Consider the following 19914-nt stretch of genomic DNA (forward strand, 5'->3'; position numbering starts at 1 on the left):
AAATAAAATAAATTTAAAATCAAATAACCAATGTCACTTTCTTGCTTTTATTTACCCATTTCTTTCAAGAATTTTTACAATTTCTCCTTTATTTTAAATAAACTTCCAACTTCACAAGAGTATATGATAGGTTATTTAACAGTGAATCACTCTTTGATTAGAGGAAAAATTTCTGCAGTTATCCCCTCTTAATTTAAATTCATGCTCCTTTGTGTATATCACGTGTCTGAGCGTAGAAATTCCCTTGACAGTGAGTTTACTTTACCTTTTAGAGGCCTTAAATACTGTTATCAGGATACCCCGCAGAAACCTGCTTTCCAAACACTATAGTCCTGTTTATAATGAAGTCCTGTTGATGAGATGCCTCTTGTGCCCTTGACCAACCTGGTCATTCTTCTCTGATCCCTTTTCAACAGGTCACATCTTTTCTAAAATGGGATCTGCAAGCCTGTATGCAATGTTCAATAGCAGCCTAACTACTGGAACATATAACGGAACAATAAGTTTTATGCCTCTACTGGTAAAATCCCATGAGCTGCCCTAATAGCCTGCCTGCACTGTTCAGAACTTCATATCACCATAGGATTACTCTCAACTCTATAACGGGCTGTATGATTACTTCCAAGTCTTCTTTATCAGCACTTTGGTTGGGTACTACTGCTGCTATCCAGATGCAAACTTTGCATTTTCCAATGTTAAACTTCAGCTGCCATTTCTCAGCCTATCCAAATAATTTCAGTCTTGCTGAAGTAGCATACTGTGATTCATCATTAATTACAAAGCTTCCACCTTGGTCTCATCGATGAACGTAGACATTAAATTTGATATATCTACATCAGAATCATTAATGCGTATTAGGAATAGTAAGGTGCCGAGAACAGAACCTTGGAGGACTCCACTCGTAGGATTAATTCATAAAGAGCTTTACAGAAATGTAAATATTGTCAAAGTTTTTCCTTCTTGAAAATTCCTTATTGAAAACCTCATAATAGTTAACATCTTAGTGAGATGTGATCTACCCGTAAAGAATCCATGTTTTTATTCCTTCTAATTCCACCTGTCCAGATGATCTTGTATTGCATCCTTAACTTAGGACTTCATAATATTTCCTGGCACAGAAGTCAAACTGCTAGTCTGCAGTTGCTCATTTCATCCTTTGAACCACCTTCCTTTGTGAATATGACAGACATTTGCACATCTCCAGTCTATAGGGACAGCGGCTGAATGAATTCAAGGTAATCCTTATAGTAGGCGAGCTCAGTTTGTCTATTGATGCTTTCTAATGATGTGATAACTGGTGAATGGGCCAATTTCAACAAAATCAATCAGTTGGTAGAGTAGCCGTCCTCCCCACATCGGTGGAAAAGACCCGAGATCGATTCCCATTGATGACGTCAGGAATTTCAATGAGCCTTTTTCTCCTACAGTAGAAGATAAACAAAAAACGAATAAAACAATTCGCTGTGGAGTATCTGACTGAGTATTAAAATACCATCCCAAGAATGGATTTATAATCATTGTAATATTCGTATCTAAATATTCTCTTTGATAATTCAAAGAAAAAACATTTCCAAAATAAAAGGTATATCGCTATTGGTACAAAAGAAGGTAGGTAGCTTCGAGTTAGAATTCGTCTAGTTGCTTTATAAATTAGACTGTAAAAGTATTGATATAGCTTAGAATATTTTTCTTTGTCTTAAAGGTTACCTCGTGGTATACGTAACTTTTCTTTAATTTGTTTGTCAACACACTTTTCTGCCCCCATCTTTTCTCATCTGCAGATATTGAGGGCAGTACCATCTTGTCAAAAGAGGACACGTAGAAGCCGAGTAAAAACTTGTAGTCACGCCTGTTTTTTCGCATCAAAAAAGAAGCTATTTAGGTCTTATTTACCCTTTTGGTGGTATTTTGAAACTGCTCCTTTAACTTGATAGTCCGGTTATTGAAGTATATGAAAAAAGGTTAGAGGACAAAGAACTCCTAGGCGACGGAAAAAGAGAGGTGAATCTTCGAGAATAAAGCCGTGGCCCGGGTATCTGGGGTTAATGTCTTAGAAAACTTTCAGTTACCACTTTCAGATCTCTAGTGTTTACAGCTATGGATATTGTCAAATATTTTCAAAAATTAATACTGAAATCATTCTCGCAGCAATGAAATTTATTCCTCAATCCTCAATTAATTTGTTTTTAAACTGCTACCACAGTTAATTCCAGTTTAGGATTGCCATTATGGATTCCCTTACTATTGATCCATAAAAGGTTTCAACTCTTCACTCATATGTAGAGATTCGACTGAAAAATCTTGAGAAACTGAAACAGCTGTTACCGACACTTTAAATTTCTTAAGTTGCATGTGTTGGTAAAACACGAACTTATTATTTTTTTAAGGTAAGCTGTTTTCAACTTTAAAATAAAGTTGAAACAGCGTAGGCATACCTGCCAGGAGACTGTGGTTTTTCATCTATAATGTGCAAGAATTTTGCTAGTAGTGACTGAGGTCATTGTTCCATTAAAAAGCATTGGTTAAGCCCCACCTTGATTACTGCACACTAGTTTGGAAACCCCATTTCAGGGAGGGTGTGGGTCTACTCGAAAAGGCGCAGCGAGATTCAAAATGGTGTTAGTCACTAGTATAAAGACGGTACTTGGAGAGAAAGAGAGAGAGACTTTAGTTTTGTGGGTTGCAAAGTCTCGAAACCAAACGTCTGGGAGGGGTTGTGATCGCAGTATTTAAGGCTTTAAAAAGTTTGATTGACTTAAATAATAGAAATATCTTTAATTTTCTTTCGTAGATTGACCTAAAGTAGAGAATATTTCTTTCTTTTAGCCAGACGGTTAATTACTGTTAGGAAAACTTGCCACCGAATCCAGAACGTGCAAATAGATCTGCTAGAAAAGAAAGGGCCAGAGTACTAATTCTAATGTAGCATACTCTTAAACTGCATACGATTAGATTTTCTTCTTCTGTAGAATAGTCCTCGCGGGTATCAAAGTGGATAAAATCGCCGTCCTATCCACACCAAGTGGAAAAGATCCAGGTTTGAATCCTGTCAAAGATGCATAAAATGTTTTATGGATTTTTTTCACTCTTGGCTGAATTAGTCGGTCTGAGGCGAGGATGGTGAGATTTTTTCTCATAGAATCTGAGTTGGAGATGGCAAAACGCTCACAAACCGATGTAGCCAGTCTCTTCTGCTGCGGCCTTCAGCAGCACAAGAACACAATTTCAAAGAAGATAATATCCAAAAAGCTTCAGGAAAGAGGATTCTGTGAAAGATGGTTGTTTCGAGCACCATCTAGTGTAATTGCACTTTGAAGACGGAATCCCAAAGTGTGCTCAAAACGTTGCCTTCTATCATTTTAGTTTGGTTATAGTTTTGCGTCGGTTTTATCCAGTATTCCTGAATAAACTAAATTTAAATTATTCGTCGGTAAAACGCACTTTATTCTTTATAATTAGTTACTGAAAAAACTTGTTTCTTCAGTTCTCAGAAATGTTAAACATGATTAATATATTTATAGTAGTAGATTTTTTGTCTTTTTTTTATTTTCAATTTTATTTGTAAATATTCTAATTTATAAATGTCTTAAATATTTAGTATTCCCCTTTATTTTTCAGAATTCCATAAATATGGAAAAAGGTGTCAGAATTCAGCGTGCAAAACATCGCAAAGAAATCAGAATTCCACCACAGAAAGGTCGCCGATTGAACTTTCAAAGGTATGAAATACATTGCGCTGAAGAACAGGAAAGTACTGTATACGAGGTCTGATCAAACAGTTCGAATTCTATTTTTCTAAACAAGAAATGGAGTATGAATAATATTTTATAAGCGGTCCCCTTCAGGGAGAAACTAATTAATTTTCTCCTAGTGACATGTCCCAAGGTTGCTGGAAGTTTTCAAATGTGAGCTAGTTGAGACTTCTTAATGTTTTGTCATTCTCAATAAATTCATAATTAATGGCAACTTTTTATAGGTGTTTTCACATCGTGGCCGAGTTAATTGATCTCGAAAGGAAGTTACGATATTAAAGACTCAACGCATTGGTACCTCACAAATTTTGCTGCTTTAAAAGTGCATGGCTCGAAGGCTTCAAAGGAGCATTTGTGTTGTACATATTAAGACTCCAGTGTATCTTTAATCAGCTCAATTGCTTTTTATAGGCAAAGTACAGTGGCAACGCGTTTGAGGGGAAGGTGGTTTGATTCCAACGTCCCCCTCAAATGCGAATATTATCATTATAAAGGCTAAAGGAATTTGATCTAAAATTTATAAGATATTATTTATTACAAAAGAAGCGGTGGTGGTAGAGGGCCTAGATGGTTAGCAAGCGTAAGGCAGAACTACCCCATTACTGCTTCGAACCACTCCATTACATAATGGATGCAGAGGCCTGTGAGCATCAGTTTTGTGCAAAGAAAGGGAAGAACAGAACAGAAATCCTTCAAGTGTTAAGAACTGATTTAGATGGTTGTTTAGATAAGGCTGTCATTTATCAGTAGATGAAATATTTTCCAAAACGGATGAAGATCTGTCGAAGATTACTGACCTTCAGCTGGACTTTCAGCTTCTGTTGGGGGAGAAATGGTTGCTAAACTGCATGAAAAATTCGTTCTGATGGGTGCTTAACATTACAAGAAATTGCTGATGAGGACTGTCTAAGCTGAAAATAGGATAAAAATGAACCCTAATTTCACCGATCGTATTTTTGCTGATGGTAAAACAGGAGTACTGCTATAACCTCGAAACGGAATTCATTAAAAATCAAATAAAATAAAAATTACGGTTTTACGTCATACAAGTATTTTTGAATCAACAATGTTGATAACACCACCTTCCCCTCAAACGCGTTGTTGCTATACTTCGTCTATAAAAACAATTGAGCTGATCAAAGATACACTGGAGTCTTAATGTGTACAACACAAATGCTCCTTTGAAGCCTTCAAGCCATGCACTTTTAAAGAAACAAAAGTTGTGAATCACCAATGGTTGTGTTTGTAATATCGTAACTTTCTCCCGAAATCAATTAATTTGGCCACGGTGTAAAAACTCTTCCCGCCTTGACAGGATTCGAACAATTCAGGCCTTTTCTATAAAGAGTGAAGGATTAGCGACTGTGACCACAATACCATCCACGATGCCAACTCTCCCAGAAACTCTGGTTTTTTGTCCAGCAAACAGAAAATAGACCACAGAATACACGCAATTTACAGAAAGTATACACGGAGCAATATAGCCTTTGTCGCTGATCCTCTTAAAACCCCACTACTACTACAACTACTGCAATAGCGATGGCAGCCTTAATTCCATGACACTTTGGCTCTGCAAACAGTATGTCCTCTAAACCAGATTTTATATACGCGAATTATTATAACAATAATTTTATATCATAAAACACAAAGTAGTTCCAAGTTGCTCGGGTCTGTGAGAATCTCCCTCTCCTGAATCTGCTATGAATAAGATACTTCTTGGTCCTTAGCTGGCAGCTGGGGGAGGCGGTTGGCCACGCAACCAGTATGCTGCTGTAGGTGCCGCAGGGTTTCGGACTTGCTCTGTGATGTTCTTCCATACTTTACGATCCATGGCGTCAGTCCTGGCCTGGTTAAGGTCGAGACGTCGGCTCTTCAAATCATTTTCCACTTGCTTGGCCCACGTTTTCCTATGCGCGGTCCGTTGGATGCTCCATTGGGTGGGTCGTTGTCTCCAAAGGAGTGTGGATGGTATTCTGTTCGTGCCCATTCTACATACGTGGCCAAACCATCTAAGCCTTCGCTTCTGGATTTGGTCGGCAATGGTTGGTTGCTGTTGGCATCTGGCGCGATGGTATAATTAGTGATGCGGTCACGAAGTGAGATGCCCAAAATCTGCCGCAGGCATCGCATTTGGAATACCTCAAGTTTGTTTAAATCTAGCTTGAGACAAATCCTTGTTTCTGATCCGTAAAGGAGAACGGGCAGGATCAAAGTCCGGAAGAGTCGGATTTTAGTCTTTGAGGAAATGTTGGTCCTCTTCCACAGGAATAAGATACTACACATCCTGATTTGACAGGACACAATCCCAGGTTTGGTAACCTTTTATGGGTAATCACCAATGTGGTCTGTTCTTAAAAATTCACTATCGTCGATTTATCCCCTTTATACATACCAGTATTGAAAAAAGTAAACGTCCATTCTGGTATCGATTAAATCAGTAGCATTCTGAATCTTCAGTATTGGGCCAATCGTTGTTTTCTATATTTATCAATGATATTAATGAAGTTATGTCAGGCTTCATGTCTAAGTACCAACATATCACTATTTGGTACTACACTCAGGGTAGTTGAAAGTCAAAAAGACCTGGAGGTAATTGTGCAGTCGGATACGAGGATACGAAGTTCTTGGAATAATGCAGATGGGCTGCCAAGACAGCCCATGGGTTTCGTCAATAATGTACAGGAATTTTGCTAGCAGGGATAAGGAGATGATTGTCCCACTCTATAAGGCAATGGACACTTTTCCTCCGCACACCGGGTGGAAAAGACTTGAGTTCGAATCCCGGCGATTGTAGCATGGTTTTTTCTCCCGGAAACTCTGGTTTTTCGTCCGGCAAACGGAAATACGACCTCCGAACAACACACGCAATTTACAGACAATATACACGGAGTGACATGGTCTTAGTCGCCGATGCTCCTAAACCCTACCAACCAACAAGGCAATGGTCAGACCACCAGGATGCCATCAACCATGAATACCGTGAGGGGTAATCGTGGCATAATGATTCGAATGATGATTTGAATCACTGCTACATTTATTTAGAAAATAAAGATATTATTCGTTCAACTTTCATATGTGCTCGCTAGAATTTGAGATAAAAATTATTTTGTCATTATGGCTTGAGAGAACTTCCCTACGCGTTAAATGAAGTTCGGGAATAAATGTTCCTCGAACAGGAAGAGAAGGATACGAAGCCAGAAAGTGAGTGCGCAAGACTGGGCTTGTCCTGTTGCTCAACAGAATGTACCTCACGCTCATGTACGTGTCATATGTCAAGTCGGTGTATGCGATAGACTGGCGGGACTAACGAGAGGATGGAAATAAACACACTGTTCGACAAACATTCAAGGACGGATCGAGAAATAAGAAAAGAATTCACGAAGGAATGTGAACCGAAGGAAATTTGTCTCCTGTCACGGAAGTGACCTAATTATGGTGCAACAGCGAGAAACATCGCAGACAAACCGATTGTCATAAATCACATCAGAATTGAAGAGAAAGTGGCGAGTAGCGAAGAAAGAAAGAAAGAATGAGGTAATTCATTTGTCCAACAAACCAGTAGTCGATAAGGGTGAAGCAAAAAAGAGGAAGGGGTCTTAACAGGCGGTAAACATCCGAGTCAGATGCCACTGAAAAGACCGGAAACGCCACAATAGTGTCCGGTGTATGCTTAGTCACACAAGAAACAAAAAGAATAAGGAAAAGGTCGAAAAGTAATAAATATCCTCACCCTACATTAGAGAGACGTGCCACGCCAGTCGACATGACTCTTTGGTCATGGCGGGAACATACCAGATTTTGATTTTAGTAACGGATCCTTGTTCAGCTTTGTAATTCCCAATCAACAAGACACTTCCTCTGAGTCTGCGTGGTAACAAACTGTCTTTTCCAGTACTTTCCTTCTTCATGATTAGCTCAGTCCTGCTTATGTGGCGAGCGAAAGACAAAAATATACAACCAGCTTCGCATAAATGATTTATTTGATACAATAAAGAGTAATTTAACTGTGCTGCCTAAACACCACTTTTTTTCTAAAACAACTTTGCGTATAATATTATTAAACATGCTATTGCTATTGCTTCCCAAATCAGGACGTGCTGTTTGAAAATTTAGTACTCTTAATAGGTCAAAAATATATCATATTCGGGCCGCCAGAGAACTAAATCATCTGCCCATGCGCAATTTATGTCCATAAATTGCATCTCTTCTCTGGTTGATTTTTCTGTATTACCGGACGAAAAAGTCGAGTTTCCGGGAGGAAAAGCCTTGCTAACCACATCTGAGACAGACTTATTTCGAGTGAAAAAAAAAACTCATAAAAGTTCCTCGCATCATTGATGGGATTCGAACCCGGACCTTTTCCGCCCAGTGTGAAACAGTCGATGATTATAACCACTGTGCTACCCACGAGTGCTGTTGAGGAAGAATCAGCAATTAACTCAACTTTCCTCTTCTAGATGTAGTTCAGGAGTTTTAAAAAGGTTCTGGGGGCACTACCCCGGATGGGAATGATATTCTATGAAAGGGGTTTGTGACGTTTGAAGTTAACTGTTGCAAGACAAAAACTGGAAGTACATGGAAATGTGACTGCCAGTTTCTCCTTGCACAAAAATACGATCTGATGACCATGAACATTTATGTGGGTTTTTATAAGTCTGAATTTTATTTATATTTTATATTACTGCATCTCCTTCATATTAGTATTACTCTTTACGATTGTTTTCATATAGGTTTCAAACTGTTAACTTGTGAATGGTGACATGCGACATATGAGAGAACAAATGTCTGAGGGTGGCTAGTTTGGCATGCCTGAATCAAGTGCAACATCAGCATTTGTTTTGCTTCTATATAAGCAAAAATCAATATGATACTGCAATGAAAGATCGTGTATTGTTGGTAACGTTTTTTTTTTAAAAGGATCCCAGTTCCAAAATAGATATTCTCCCAAACCATATGATTCTTATCCTTAGAAGAATGGGGATATTTGACTACAACTGTTGTTAGGCAGGAATGGACAGCCAAAGTGACGCACCTTAATTATAACCACACTCCTATCCAGTAGCAATTCTTCTGGGTAACAAGACACCTGCCCTCGTGGGTAGCACAGTTGGCAGAATCGCCGTCCTGCCTACTCCTGTGGGAGTGGCCTGAGTTTGGGTCCCGTCTATGACGTGAGGAATTTTTATGTGCTTTTTTCACAAAGTTGCTGAGTTAGTCGATCTCAGGCGAGGACAGCGTGGTTTTTTCTCCCGGAAACTCGGACGTTTCGTCCAGCAAACAGAAAATTGAGCACAGAACACAACAATTTAGAGAGTATACACGGAGTAATATGGCTTCAGTCGCTGATGCTCCTAAATTCCAAATACAACAAATAACTACAAGACACCTGGCGCACTTCGCACACAAAAAAGAATGCAAAACTTTCAATAAATAAAGAGCATGTGTCCTTTAGTGAAAGAAGAGCAAATGTTTATTTCAGCGTAAAGTGGTTTACACTAAATTAAGTATCCCCTTCAAAGCGTTCTTTGCTTAATAGGTCACAATAATTAGAATAACCATGCATTATTATTGATTCATTTTCTTAGTTGCCTATAAAATTCAAAATCATTAATTTTGGGGAACGATTTCAGGTACAACATGCGAAATCCCGACATAAGCGAGAAGGCACTGGTGGGTTGGAAGATTTCTACCAATACCTCGTAAGTCTAGGTCTGGTCAAGTTATGTAAGCTTATTCGATCTGCCGGCCTGGAAGAATATCTACTGTCAGTAGGTAAGAAAATATCATTCCTCTCTGAATGTTCTCATCTGCTTGCTTTTTATCTATCGTATCTTAAACTAAAATCATCTAAAACGGTTCCGTTTATCCAGGGCCCTTTACTCTGTTTGCTCCTAATGACCGCTCATTCGCATTCATACCGGGAGGTATCCTCGAACAAATAGAAAAAGACCCGGCATTGCTGAGAGAATTCCTTCTGAACCACATCGTTGGTTGGCGTGTTCTACAAGCGGATATATTTGACGAGAACACCGTTCAATCGTTGCAAGGAACGCCATTAAGATTCAACATCTACAACGAAGGAAAGGTAAGACAGAATCTTTATGATGATTTTCCTTTTCTTTTTAAAATGTTCAAGGATTAATCATCACAAGTTAGATGTGCAAAGATTAACGATGCAAAATGTGAATTTTCCTTTTAAAATGTTTTTATTTTTAATATTCTTTCTTCTGCTTGAGTTGCATATACTTCTTCGGTGACGTGTACATGTTTCTTTTTCTTCACAATGCCATATTCTTCACAATTTTGCCGTCCGGCTCTTCTGATATGGCTGCATCTTTGTTTGAATCTTCATCTTCATTTACATCTTTGGCAGCTTTTTTTTTTAATTATTTTTTTTACTATTTTGATTGGAGGGAAAATTTCCTGTTGTTTTTAATGTTTTTATTGATGTCAAGATATCGGCTAACTGTTTGCTTCTGTTAATGGAAGAAATGGGAATTTTTGGTGCAATGGAAATAAAGTTTTTAAGAGGAATAAATTGATCTCGTTGGAGAATCTGGCAATGGCAAAAATGTAGCTAAATCCTAAGTTACTTCAGGTTGATGGTAGGAAAATTCTGAGCATTGGTAGCAGACTACATATTTTCATCGGTTTGTGGCTTTGCAATGCTTTCTTTCTTTCTGTTCTGTATAAGCCTGTTCTTTTGTTTCAAATGCTCCTTATTTAAACAGGTCACAGTTGAGCCAGCAACATTACGCATGTTTTCCAATGCTTTCTTTGCTTTGTCATTGATGAAATTATCGACAAACATCACTTTCTTCAGTTTCTTTCCAGCCTATGTCCTCCGACTTGGCCACTGATCTTTGTGGGTCACCTCAGCCTTAAAAACTGAATTGTTTTTCGTTATCAAACATTAAAAATCCTTAAATCTATTTCACTTTGGAAAATATTCCAAGTGTATTTTCTTAATTTACACGTTGTTTTATAACATATTGTGTTAGAATAACACGACACGCCACATCCTTTCCCCGTGTTAAAAGCAGTTCAGCCAACAGTAATTATTCTTTCAGGTTACCACAGTATCCGGATCTAAGATTCTAGAAGCCGACCAGCAAGTTGGTGATATTATTGTGCACGTAATTGATCGTCCCCTGTATCCATTAGTTTTATATAATATGGTCGACCAAATCAGATCAACTTCAGGACAACTTCACCAGCTTCTGGTGTCTGCGGGACTCGTGGAACGTTTATCAGGTAACAAGAAAGATTTCAAATATCAGCTTTAGTGTTATTCTCAATTGGCAGAATATATTGCGTGCAGATATATTGGAAATAATATGAACTGAAATTTCTTTGAATTAAATAATATTTGTTTAAAATATTGCTTTATAAATGAATGTTTTCATTCTTACTTTTAAATACCTAATTTCGATTTTTGTTCACTAGGTGGAAGCTATACTTTGTTTGCCCCTGATGACGATGCCTTCAACACCATACCCGCGCACATCTTAGAGAGTCTGAGAAGAAATTCGACTTTTGCAGAACGTGAGTATCTGTCTGTTTTTCGTGTTTATGTTTTTATCTTTTATTATATCTGGTAATAAATTTATCTTTCAGTTTGTTTCCAATGAAAGGTCCCCAAAAGATATTTTTGGGGACCTTTCTCTGAATCTTCCTTTCAGCTCTTTGAGACCAAAGTCTTTACTTTCTTCTGTAACTCTTTGCGTACGTCTTAAAATTTTACACGAAAACTTTTCAACGGTTCTATTAAAAAATCGAATTTTAAACAATTTTTTCCCCTTTCGAGAAGTAGTCGTAGCTTCGGTGTCTCTAAATACGACTGAAAGAATGGCCAAGTGAAAACAGCAACGATAAGAGTTGAAGGTAAACCAAAAGTCCACTAGCTTTAGTCCTTCCGTTAGATTTCTCTGTCAGAAATTTCTCCTGTGAAGAGAAGTTCAAGTGGTTTTCTCTGAATCCAAAGATGGTCCACTTTGTAACGTAATGGGCGTTGATTTTTTTTAGTCTCCTGTTGCAATTCTTTGACGAAGACAAGTCTTTTGGATTTCTTCCGTTATATTCAACATGTTGTAACCAGAAAAATTTGTAATCAAGAAATCCCAAAGTCCTAAAATTGTACGATGAACAAGCAGTGGACAAATAAAGACATTATTGCAGCATCATTGAAACACTGGCCTTGGCAGTCCAAAATTTTCAAATCAACGCAAGATTAGGGTGAACAAAGTTTCTGATGCAGAGTCAGGAGTATCTTCATTCAGAAATCCTAAACTAAAGAGAAACGTGTTTCTCATTAGAAAAGTCTATCATTTCGTCGATTATAATTGCATTATGCACACTATCTTTTATTATTTTTGCAAGAACGTGATCAGACATTATGTCAATCAACTCGTTGATAGCAAAAAATAAGTTTCCAATTTAAAGTTCAGTAGTTAGTTTATGTAATCAGTAAATTCCCTTCATTTACTTTAATATTTCCCACTGTTAATTAAATCAATTAACAATTTTTACCCCAACAGTTGTGCTGATGAATCACATCTTGCCAGGAACGATTTATACCATTGCAATCAATGATGGTCTTCAACTTCCTGCAATTGGGAATTATCTGTTGAACTTCACTATCCAGAGAGGTAATATGCTCTTCATGTTTTATGCAATGCAAATTTTTAAAAAAATTAATAAATAAATAAAAAAGATGCTGATCAAGGGCATCGTTGTATTAATTAATGATAGAGAAACCTTAAATTGATTTTTTTTTTTTTTTTTAATTCTCAGTCTGTATCGCAAAAACCGCCTGGAAGCCAAACTAAGCTGCGAGCCAAATATTATTTGACAATAAATAAGAGTAAAAATTAACTGATGATGAAATTCTCACTACATCAACTTAAAGAGATTAAAAGGAAATTTTCATTTATTTTACAACCTCAAAATGAAAGGTTTTTTTAGTGACTGATATTTGTATGTATTGGATAGGACACAAACGGATGAAGTTACTCAATTTTTGTGTAACTTCATTGTTTTTCATTGAGAAGAATGTCCATTTTCCTTATGTATAAGACGAAGATTTTGGAGGTCCCCAGCTGAAAAAAGACAGCTTCTGGAGAGTGTCCAAAAGAGAAACGCAAAGTACTGATTTTAGTTAGCAATAGTTCCAGGTTAACGCACTAATTAGCTGGTACTACAGTCAAAATAGCGAAGAACCAAAGAGATCTAGGGATAATTGTACAGTCCGACATGAAATTCTCTGAGCTATTGTTGTTGTTGAGTTTTAGCCGCATTGTCAACTTAGGCCATTTTGCGCCATATATGTCTGTAAATTGCATCTGTTCTGTGGTCGATTTCCTGTTTTCTGGACGTACAACCCAAGTTTCATGGAGAAAAATCACTCTACCTTCTCCAGAGACCGACTAACTCAGCCACGTTGTGAAAAAGGCCCTTAAAAATTTCTCGCGTCATTGATGGGATTCGAACTCAAGTCCTTTACGCCTGGTGTGGAGAGGACGGTGATTATACCAACTGTGCTACCCACGAGCCATTTCTCTGAGGAACAGATGGGCTGCTAGAACAGTTCATGGAACTCTATCAATGAAATACAGGAACATTGCCAGCAGGGACAAGGAGACAATTATCCCATTGTATAAGGCAACTAGGCGACATCCTGAGTACTGCATAACAGGTCTGGAAGCCTCATTTTACGAAAGATGTGGAACTCTTTGAATGGGTGCAGAGAAGAGCAACCAGATTAGTCAAAGAACACAAAGGGGTACTATTACCACAAAAGACCTCGGTTGTACATATTGCAGCATCTAGAAACGAGATACCTGCAAAATGACCTAATTGATATATCTGTATGTCAATGCTGATGGCATCTTTCTCAGACGCATCTGAGAAAGGTACCATCAGCATCTTTCTCAGATGCGTGTGGAATTTAGGCTAAAAAGCCTCAGCCTGCGAGAAGAGTTTACTGTCATGTAAGTTGATTGTTGAAATAAACGTTCATCTGGTGTTGTGAAAGTGGGTAGTTGGAATAAATTTAAAGTGAACAAGCTATTGGAAAGAGGAAAATGAATTTGGGGAAGTTATTTTTATTTGTTTATCTATGGTGCTTATGCTGTATAAGCTTGCTTCCTTCAATCATTTGCTAATACTAGCAAAATGATTCAAGGAAGGCCACTCGCTGGAGAATAATACTTGTGTTATTCTTGGTTCAGTATTGCCTTTCTTTCCTCGACCGATTAATGTTCATTCTTAACTTGATATTTGTTAATGCGTAGGATATTTGACTTTTACTTTCTTTTGTAACAACAAACACCTGCAGTTTCCATATAATTTTCATAAGAAATTTGGAAGGGGAGCAGAAAAATAATTCCTTAGCGCATTCGAAAAAGCGATTACGAAAAATGAAGTTTCTTAATCATTTTTATATATCGCTTTCTGAGATCCACTTCCTTATTTGTACCCCTCGTCGATAGCACTGCTTGTAAAACCACCGTCCTCCCCACACCGGGTGGAAAAGACCCGAGTTCGAATCCCATCAATGACGCGAAGGACTTTTGTGGGTCTTTTTATAACGTGGCTGAGTTAGTCTGTATCAGGCGATGGTATCGTGGTTTTTCATCCGGAAAACTCGTTTTTCGTCTGGAAAACAGAACACACGCAATTTATGACACACCCTCCTAGTCCACTGGTTGTACAGGGGGTGAACCTTGGGTTCACCCACAGGGTTAAATTCCAACTACCCACCTTCACAACAATCAACTTACATGACAAATTAGGGTGAACCAAATACCCTAATAATAAGGGCGAGGTTTTAAATTTTACAGCATTCTTTTGCTAGAAAAATGCATACTTATTTATTACTCTATTCAAATTTTTCTTATTGGCCTTTTTTTTTATTTTATTTTTTTAAAGTGATGTATTAACTGGGTTTTCATAATTCGCCATCAAATGACGCAGTCAAAATAAACATAATATAATTACGTTAATTATTATTATGCTTCAAAACTGATGATTTTCCCTAACATCTTTTAGGACTCATATCAGTGAATGGCATTCCAGTCGTTCGTCCTGATGTCACTGTTACCAACGGGGTTATCCATTACATTAACCGTGTTCTTCTATCTCCGGACGTAATGAATGATTGTAATTGTAAGCCTCTTAGACGAGGGGATATTCAGCAACGTCCTCCTTCAATCAGCGGTCGCCCATCCCAAGAAATACTTCCTCCATCGTTAACTCAGCGTCAGGGAAGACCACCAACTGTATTCTCACCAGAAGTTCGACAACCACCATTGCCTCCACCTGTCCCTGGTCCAGTAAGCCCAAGAATTCCACCTCATCCCGATGCGCCACCTAGAGCACAAGATGAAGGATCACAACCGGAAATTCCACCTGAGCCATCAAGACCATACTATACTCCGCCTTCTTCTCAAAATGGAAGAGGACCATTTGTTGGACCAAATATTCTGCCTTCTCCTGGTCGCCCACAATACACATCTCCACCTACTTCTGTACGATTGCCGCAAAGCGAGCCATCCTCACCTGGAAGATATCCCTCTGGTCAACCGCCTGCTCCTTCTCCCTCACAACAAGGTAGACCTCCAGTTATCGAACCTGCCGTTCCATCCCAACCTTCAAAGCCTCCATACACCCAACCAGGCATTTCTCCACAATTCGGAAGGTCACCATACGTTCAACCAACAGTTGTATCCCATCCTCCTTTTATACAGCAAGAGATTTTAAACCCAGAAAATGTTACACCCTCTATCGATGACAACGAGTATGTGCCAGGTGTGCAGCCCGGTTCGCCATCTTTTCGCCCGGCAGTCACTCAGACAGGTCCAAATGAACAAGACGTTGTTCCAGATCAGCAGCTTCCTCGTCGACCAGCATATGCTCAGCAACCGGATAGGCCTTATTGCCGTCAACCAAGTGAACCATACGATAATCGTCCTCTGTGTCCACCATCTGCAAATCCTACTGTCCCAGTACCAGGAGACAGAGGTGAGGCTTGTCGAAATCCAGGGGAACCTTATGATGCTGATACAGACCGGCGACCAGTGTGTTCTCAGCCAGAAATACAACAACGCCCATTAGAACCAGAGAGTATTTTGCCTGAAGAACCGTGCCGACAACCAGGTGAACCATTTAACGCATTAACAGATACTCGACCAGAGTGTCCTCAGCCAGACACTATTAAACCTTTAGAGCCAGCTTCCCAACAGCCAGAAACTCCACCAAGAGCTGAAGGCTGTCGACAGCCAGGAGAGCCATATGATCAGCGACCATTGTGCTCACAAACAGTTCCACCCCGACGTCCAGGAATTCGTCCTGAATGTCGGCAGCCTGGCGAGCCATTTGATCAACGACCTTTGTGCCCTTTGACAGGTCAACCTGTACCTCCAAGAGAGTGCCGACAACCAGGGGAACCACTCGATCGTCGACCATTATGCATACAGACTGTTCAACCTGGACCACCAGAGAGTCCCCAGGGATGTAGACAGCCTGGTGAACCACTTGATCGCAGACCTCTTTGCCCACTGGTTCGACCCACTCTTCTAGGAGCTCCTCAAGGATGTAGACAACCAGGGGAACCATTTGATCGCAGACCTTTGTGTCCACAGACTGTTCAGCCCGGGTCTACAGAAACTCCTCAAGAGTGTCGACAGCCTGGTGAACCATTCGATCGCAGACCTTTGTGTCCACAGACTGTTCGACCCAGTTCTCCAGGAACTCATGAATCTATACCTATAGAAACTCCTCAAAATTGCCGACAACCTGGGGAACCACTTGATAACCGACCTTTGTGCATAGAGACTGTTCAAACTGGAACTCCGACTCTTCAGGGATGTAGACAGCCTGGTGAACCACTCGATGGCAGACCTCTGTGCCTACAACCCCTTCAATCTAGGCCTACAGAAACTCCTCGAGGATGTAGACAGCCTGGGGAGCCATTTGATCGAAGGCCTTTGTGCTCGTTGACAGGTCAACCTATACCTACAGATACTCCACAGAGGTGCCGCCAACCTGGGGAACCACTTGATAGCCGACCTTTGTGTCCACAGACTGTTCAGCCAGGGTCTGCAGAAACTCCTCAGGGATGTAGACAGCCTGGTGAACCATTCGATCGCAGACCTTTATGCCATCAGGCTTCACCCAGTCCTCAAGGATGTAGACAACAAGGGGAGCCATTTGATCACAGACCTTTGTGTTCACAGACTGTTCGACCCAGTTCTCCAGGAACTGCTCAAGGATGCAGACAACCTGGGGAGCCACGTGATCAACGACCTTTATGCCCTTTGACAGGTCAACCTACACCTGTAGAAACTCCTCGAGAGTGCCGACAACCTGGGGAGCCACGTGATCAACGACCTTTATGCCCTTTGACAGGTCAACCTACACCTGTAGAAACTCCTCAAGAGTGCCGCCAGCCTGGGGAACCACTTGATAGCCGACCTTTATGCACACAGACTGTTCAAGCTGGACCTCCATCGACTGCTCAGGGATGCAGACAGCCTGATGAACCTTTCGATCGTAGACCTTTGTGCCCTCAGGTTCCACGCAGTCCACTTGAAATCCCTCAAGGATGTAGACAGCCGGGAGAGCCATTTGATCGCAAACCTTTGTGTCCACAGACTGTTCAGCCCGGGTCTGCAGAAACGCCTCAAGGGTGTCGACAGTCTGGTGAACCATTCGATCGCAGACCTTTGTGTCCACAGACTGTTCGACCCAGTTCTCCAGGAACTGCTCAAGGATGCAGACAACCTGGGGAGCCACTTGACCAACGACCTTTATGCCCTTTGAGAGGTCAACCTACACCTGTAGAAACTCCTCAAGAGTGCCGCCAGCCTGGGGAACCACTTGATAGCCGACCTTTGTGCACACAATCTGTTCAAGGTCGACCTCCATCGACTCCTCAGGGATGCAGACGGCCTAGTGAACCTTTCGATCGTAGACCTTTGTGCCCTCAGGTTCCACGCAGTCCACTTGAAACCCCTCAAGGATGTAGACAGCCAGGAGAGCCATTTGATCGCAGACCTTTGTGTCCACAGACCGTTCAGCCTGGGTCTGCAGAAACGCCTCAAGGGTGTCGACAGCCTGGTGAACCATTCGATCTCAGACCTTTGTGTCCACAGACTGTTCGACCCAGTTCTCCAGGAACTGCTCAAGGATGCAGACAACCTGGGGAGCCACTTGACCAACGACCTTTATGCCCTTTGAGAGGTCAACCTCCACCTGTAGAAACTCTTCAAGAGTGTCGCCAACCTGGGGAACCACTTGATAGCCGACCTTTGTGCACACAGACTGTTCAAGCTGGACCTCCGCCGACTCCTCCGGAATGCAGACAGCCTGGTGAACCTTTCGATCGCAGACCTTTGTGCCCTCAGGTTCCACGCAGTCCACTTGAAACCCCTCAAGGATGTAGACAGCCAGGAGAACCATTTGATCGCAGACCTTTGTGTCCACAGACCGTTCAGCCTGGGTCTTCAGAAACTCCTCAGGGATGTCGACAGCCTGGAGAGCCATTTGATCGACGGCCATTGTGTCCATTGGAGAGGGAAACTCCTCCTGGTGTTTCCATTTCAGAATTCCCTGGCAGCTGTAGACGACCCGAAGAACCAAATGATGGTCGTCCCGAATGTCCAAAAATATTTCAGTCATCCTCATCCCCAACACCGGAACCTCCAATTGTACAATATCCACAAAGAACTAGACCCACCGATGAAGAAAGGCAAGAAGGTTCCCCCGCACTCCCTCGAAGACCATCCATAGTCCCTTCATCTCCAGCAGGTCTTCCTGAATTTGAGCAGACGCTTATTCAACCCCCTTCTTCTGGGATACAACCACCACGTTCAACTGTAATCTATGCAGTGAAGCCAATATCCCCTAGTCAACCGGAAAGATCGACAATCGACATCTTGAGGAATCCGAACCTTGTTATTGGAGGACGTCCTGTTCATCTAACAATCATATACGAACTTTTCCAACAAGCAGGATTAGAAGATATTCTTTCAGGACCAGGTAAATATTCTCTGTACTAATGTTTCCTTTGAAATGGCATTAGAGCAGCTAAATATTTAGTGTACATGCCATCAGAATATTTAATTCTGTCATTTAATTATATGAGCTAATTTAATTGGCTAATTACCAATATAGTACTTTGATTTTATAGGTCAAAATACTAACTGGAAATGTAAGGAAGATTGGATCTCGCAAGGCTTTCCATCATAACCTCAAAAGATATCAGTCATAATGCATGATGGAAGACATGGGGCAAGGTGCCGGGGCTTTGCCCTGGAAATAAACATGGGTACCGCCACTTCAAGCCTCTAATAAGCAAAGTCAGAGGTTGATGAGAGTCATCTACCACCTAGTAGTAATTACGTGATTATTGATAGGCATTACAAAATTAACTTCGTATGATCTGTAAGACTTGATGTCACCAATGATATTGTGCTTCACCTGCTTCAGATCTATATAATATCCACAAACGAGTCTAGAGACAATTTAGACCTTCGTTTGGTGGCCATTGCAAAAATAAATAAATAAACGACTTGTAGGAATACTTTTAAATGTCACACTTTCGGTGCACACTAATTCTATCTCAAAGATTCATAAAATGCTTCCAGTCTGTTTTTTTTTTTTTTCCAGTTTCCTCCTACTTTTAATGGTCCATACCAAACAGTGCAAGGCGAAATTCATCTGTCCTTTGCAAAAGAGAGAGAGAGAGAGAGATGGATGCATTCGTTGTGTATTTATGCAGTTGCAAAGGAAGTCTGATGTTTTAAATAAATTGCCCTTTAAAATTCCAATATTTAAATGATGGCCGCTCTCGCAACTGTTCCACTGATCACGTTTCAGTTTCAAACTGTTATTTTAGGTGACAATTTATTCTCCGGTATATTGACAAAGAGTATAAGATTACTTGTTTTATCTCTTGCAATAAAGCGAGTAATCTTGCATCCTTTTTTTTTAAAATACTGTACTAAGTAACATTCCCCAACTGATTAACATTGATGGAAGCTACAATACTAGGGATTACATCAGATGAGAGATGTAATAGCTGATTATTAACGTTGTTTTTCATAACCCCGGAAAGGACTGGAGGACAATAGTTTAGTCCCATTGCAAACAGTTGTTGGGG

General features: G+C 40.3%; 1 protein-coding gene across 1 annotated transcript in view; it reads left to right on the forward strand.

Annotated features, from left to right (window-relative positions):
• Positions 1 to 19914, forward strand: part of LOC150086909 (uncharacterized) — a 45252-nt gene that overhangs the window by 8036 nt on the left and 17302 nt on the right. The window contains exons 2-8 of the mRNA XM_090372318.1: positions 3619 to 3719; positions 9383 to 9524; positions 9623 to 9837; positions 10823 to 11006; positions 11199 to 11297; positions 12290 to 12400; positions 14802 to 18791. Of these exons, the coding sequence (XP_090228444.1) occupies positions 3619 to 3719; positions 9383 to 9524; positions 9623 to 9837; positions 10823 to 11006; positions 11199 to 11297; positions 12290 to 12400; positions 14802 to 18791 (4842 nt within the window). The remainder of the gene's footprint in view (positions 1 to 3618; positions 3720 to 9382; positions 9525 to 9622; positions 9838 to 10822; positions 11007 to 11198; positions 11298 to 12289; positions 12401 to 14801; positions 18792 to 19914) is intronic.

This window comes from Mastigoproctus giganteus, chromosome 4, assembly GCF_048544385.1.
Source record: "Mastigoproctus giganteus isolate SK-2022 chromosome 4, ASM4854438v1, whole genome shotgun sequence".
Classification (NCBI taxonomy): domain Eukaryota; kingdom Metazoa; phylum Arthropoda; class Arachnida; order Uropygi; family Thelyphonidae; genus Mastigoproctus; species Mastigoproctus giganteus.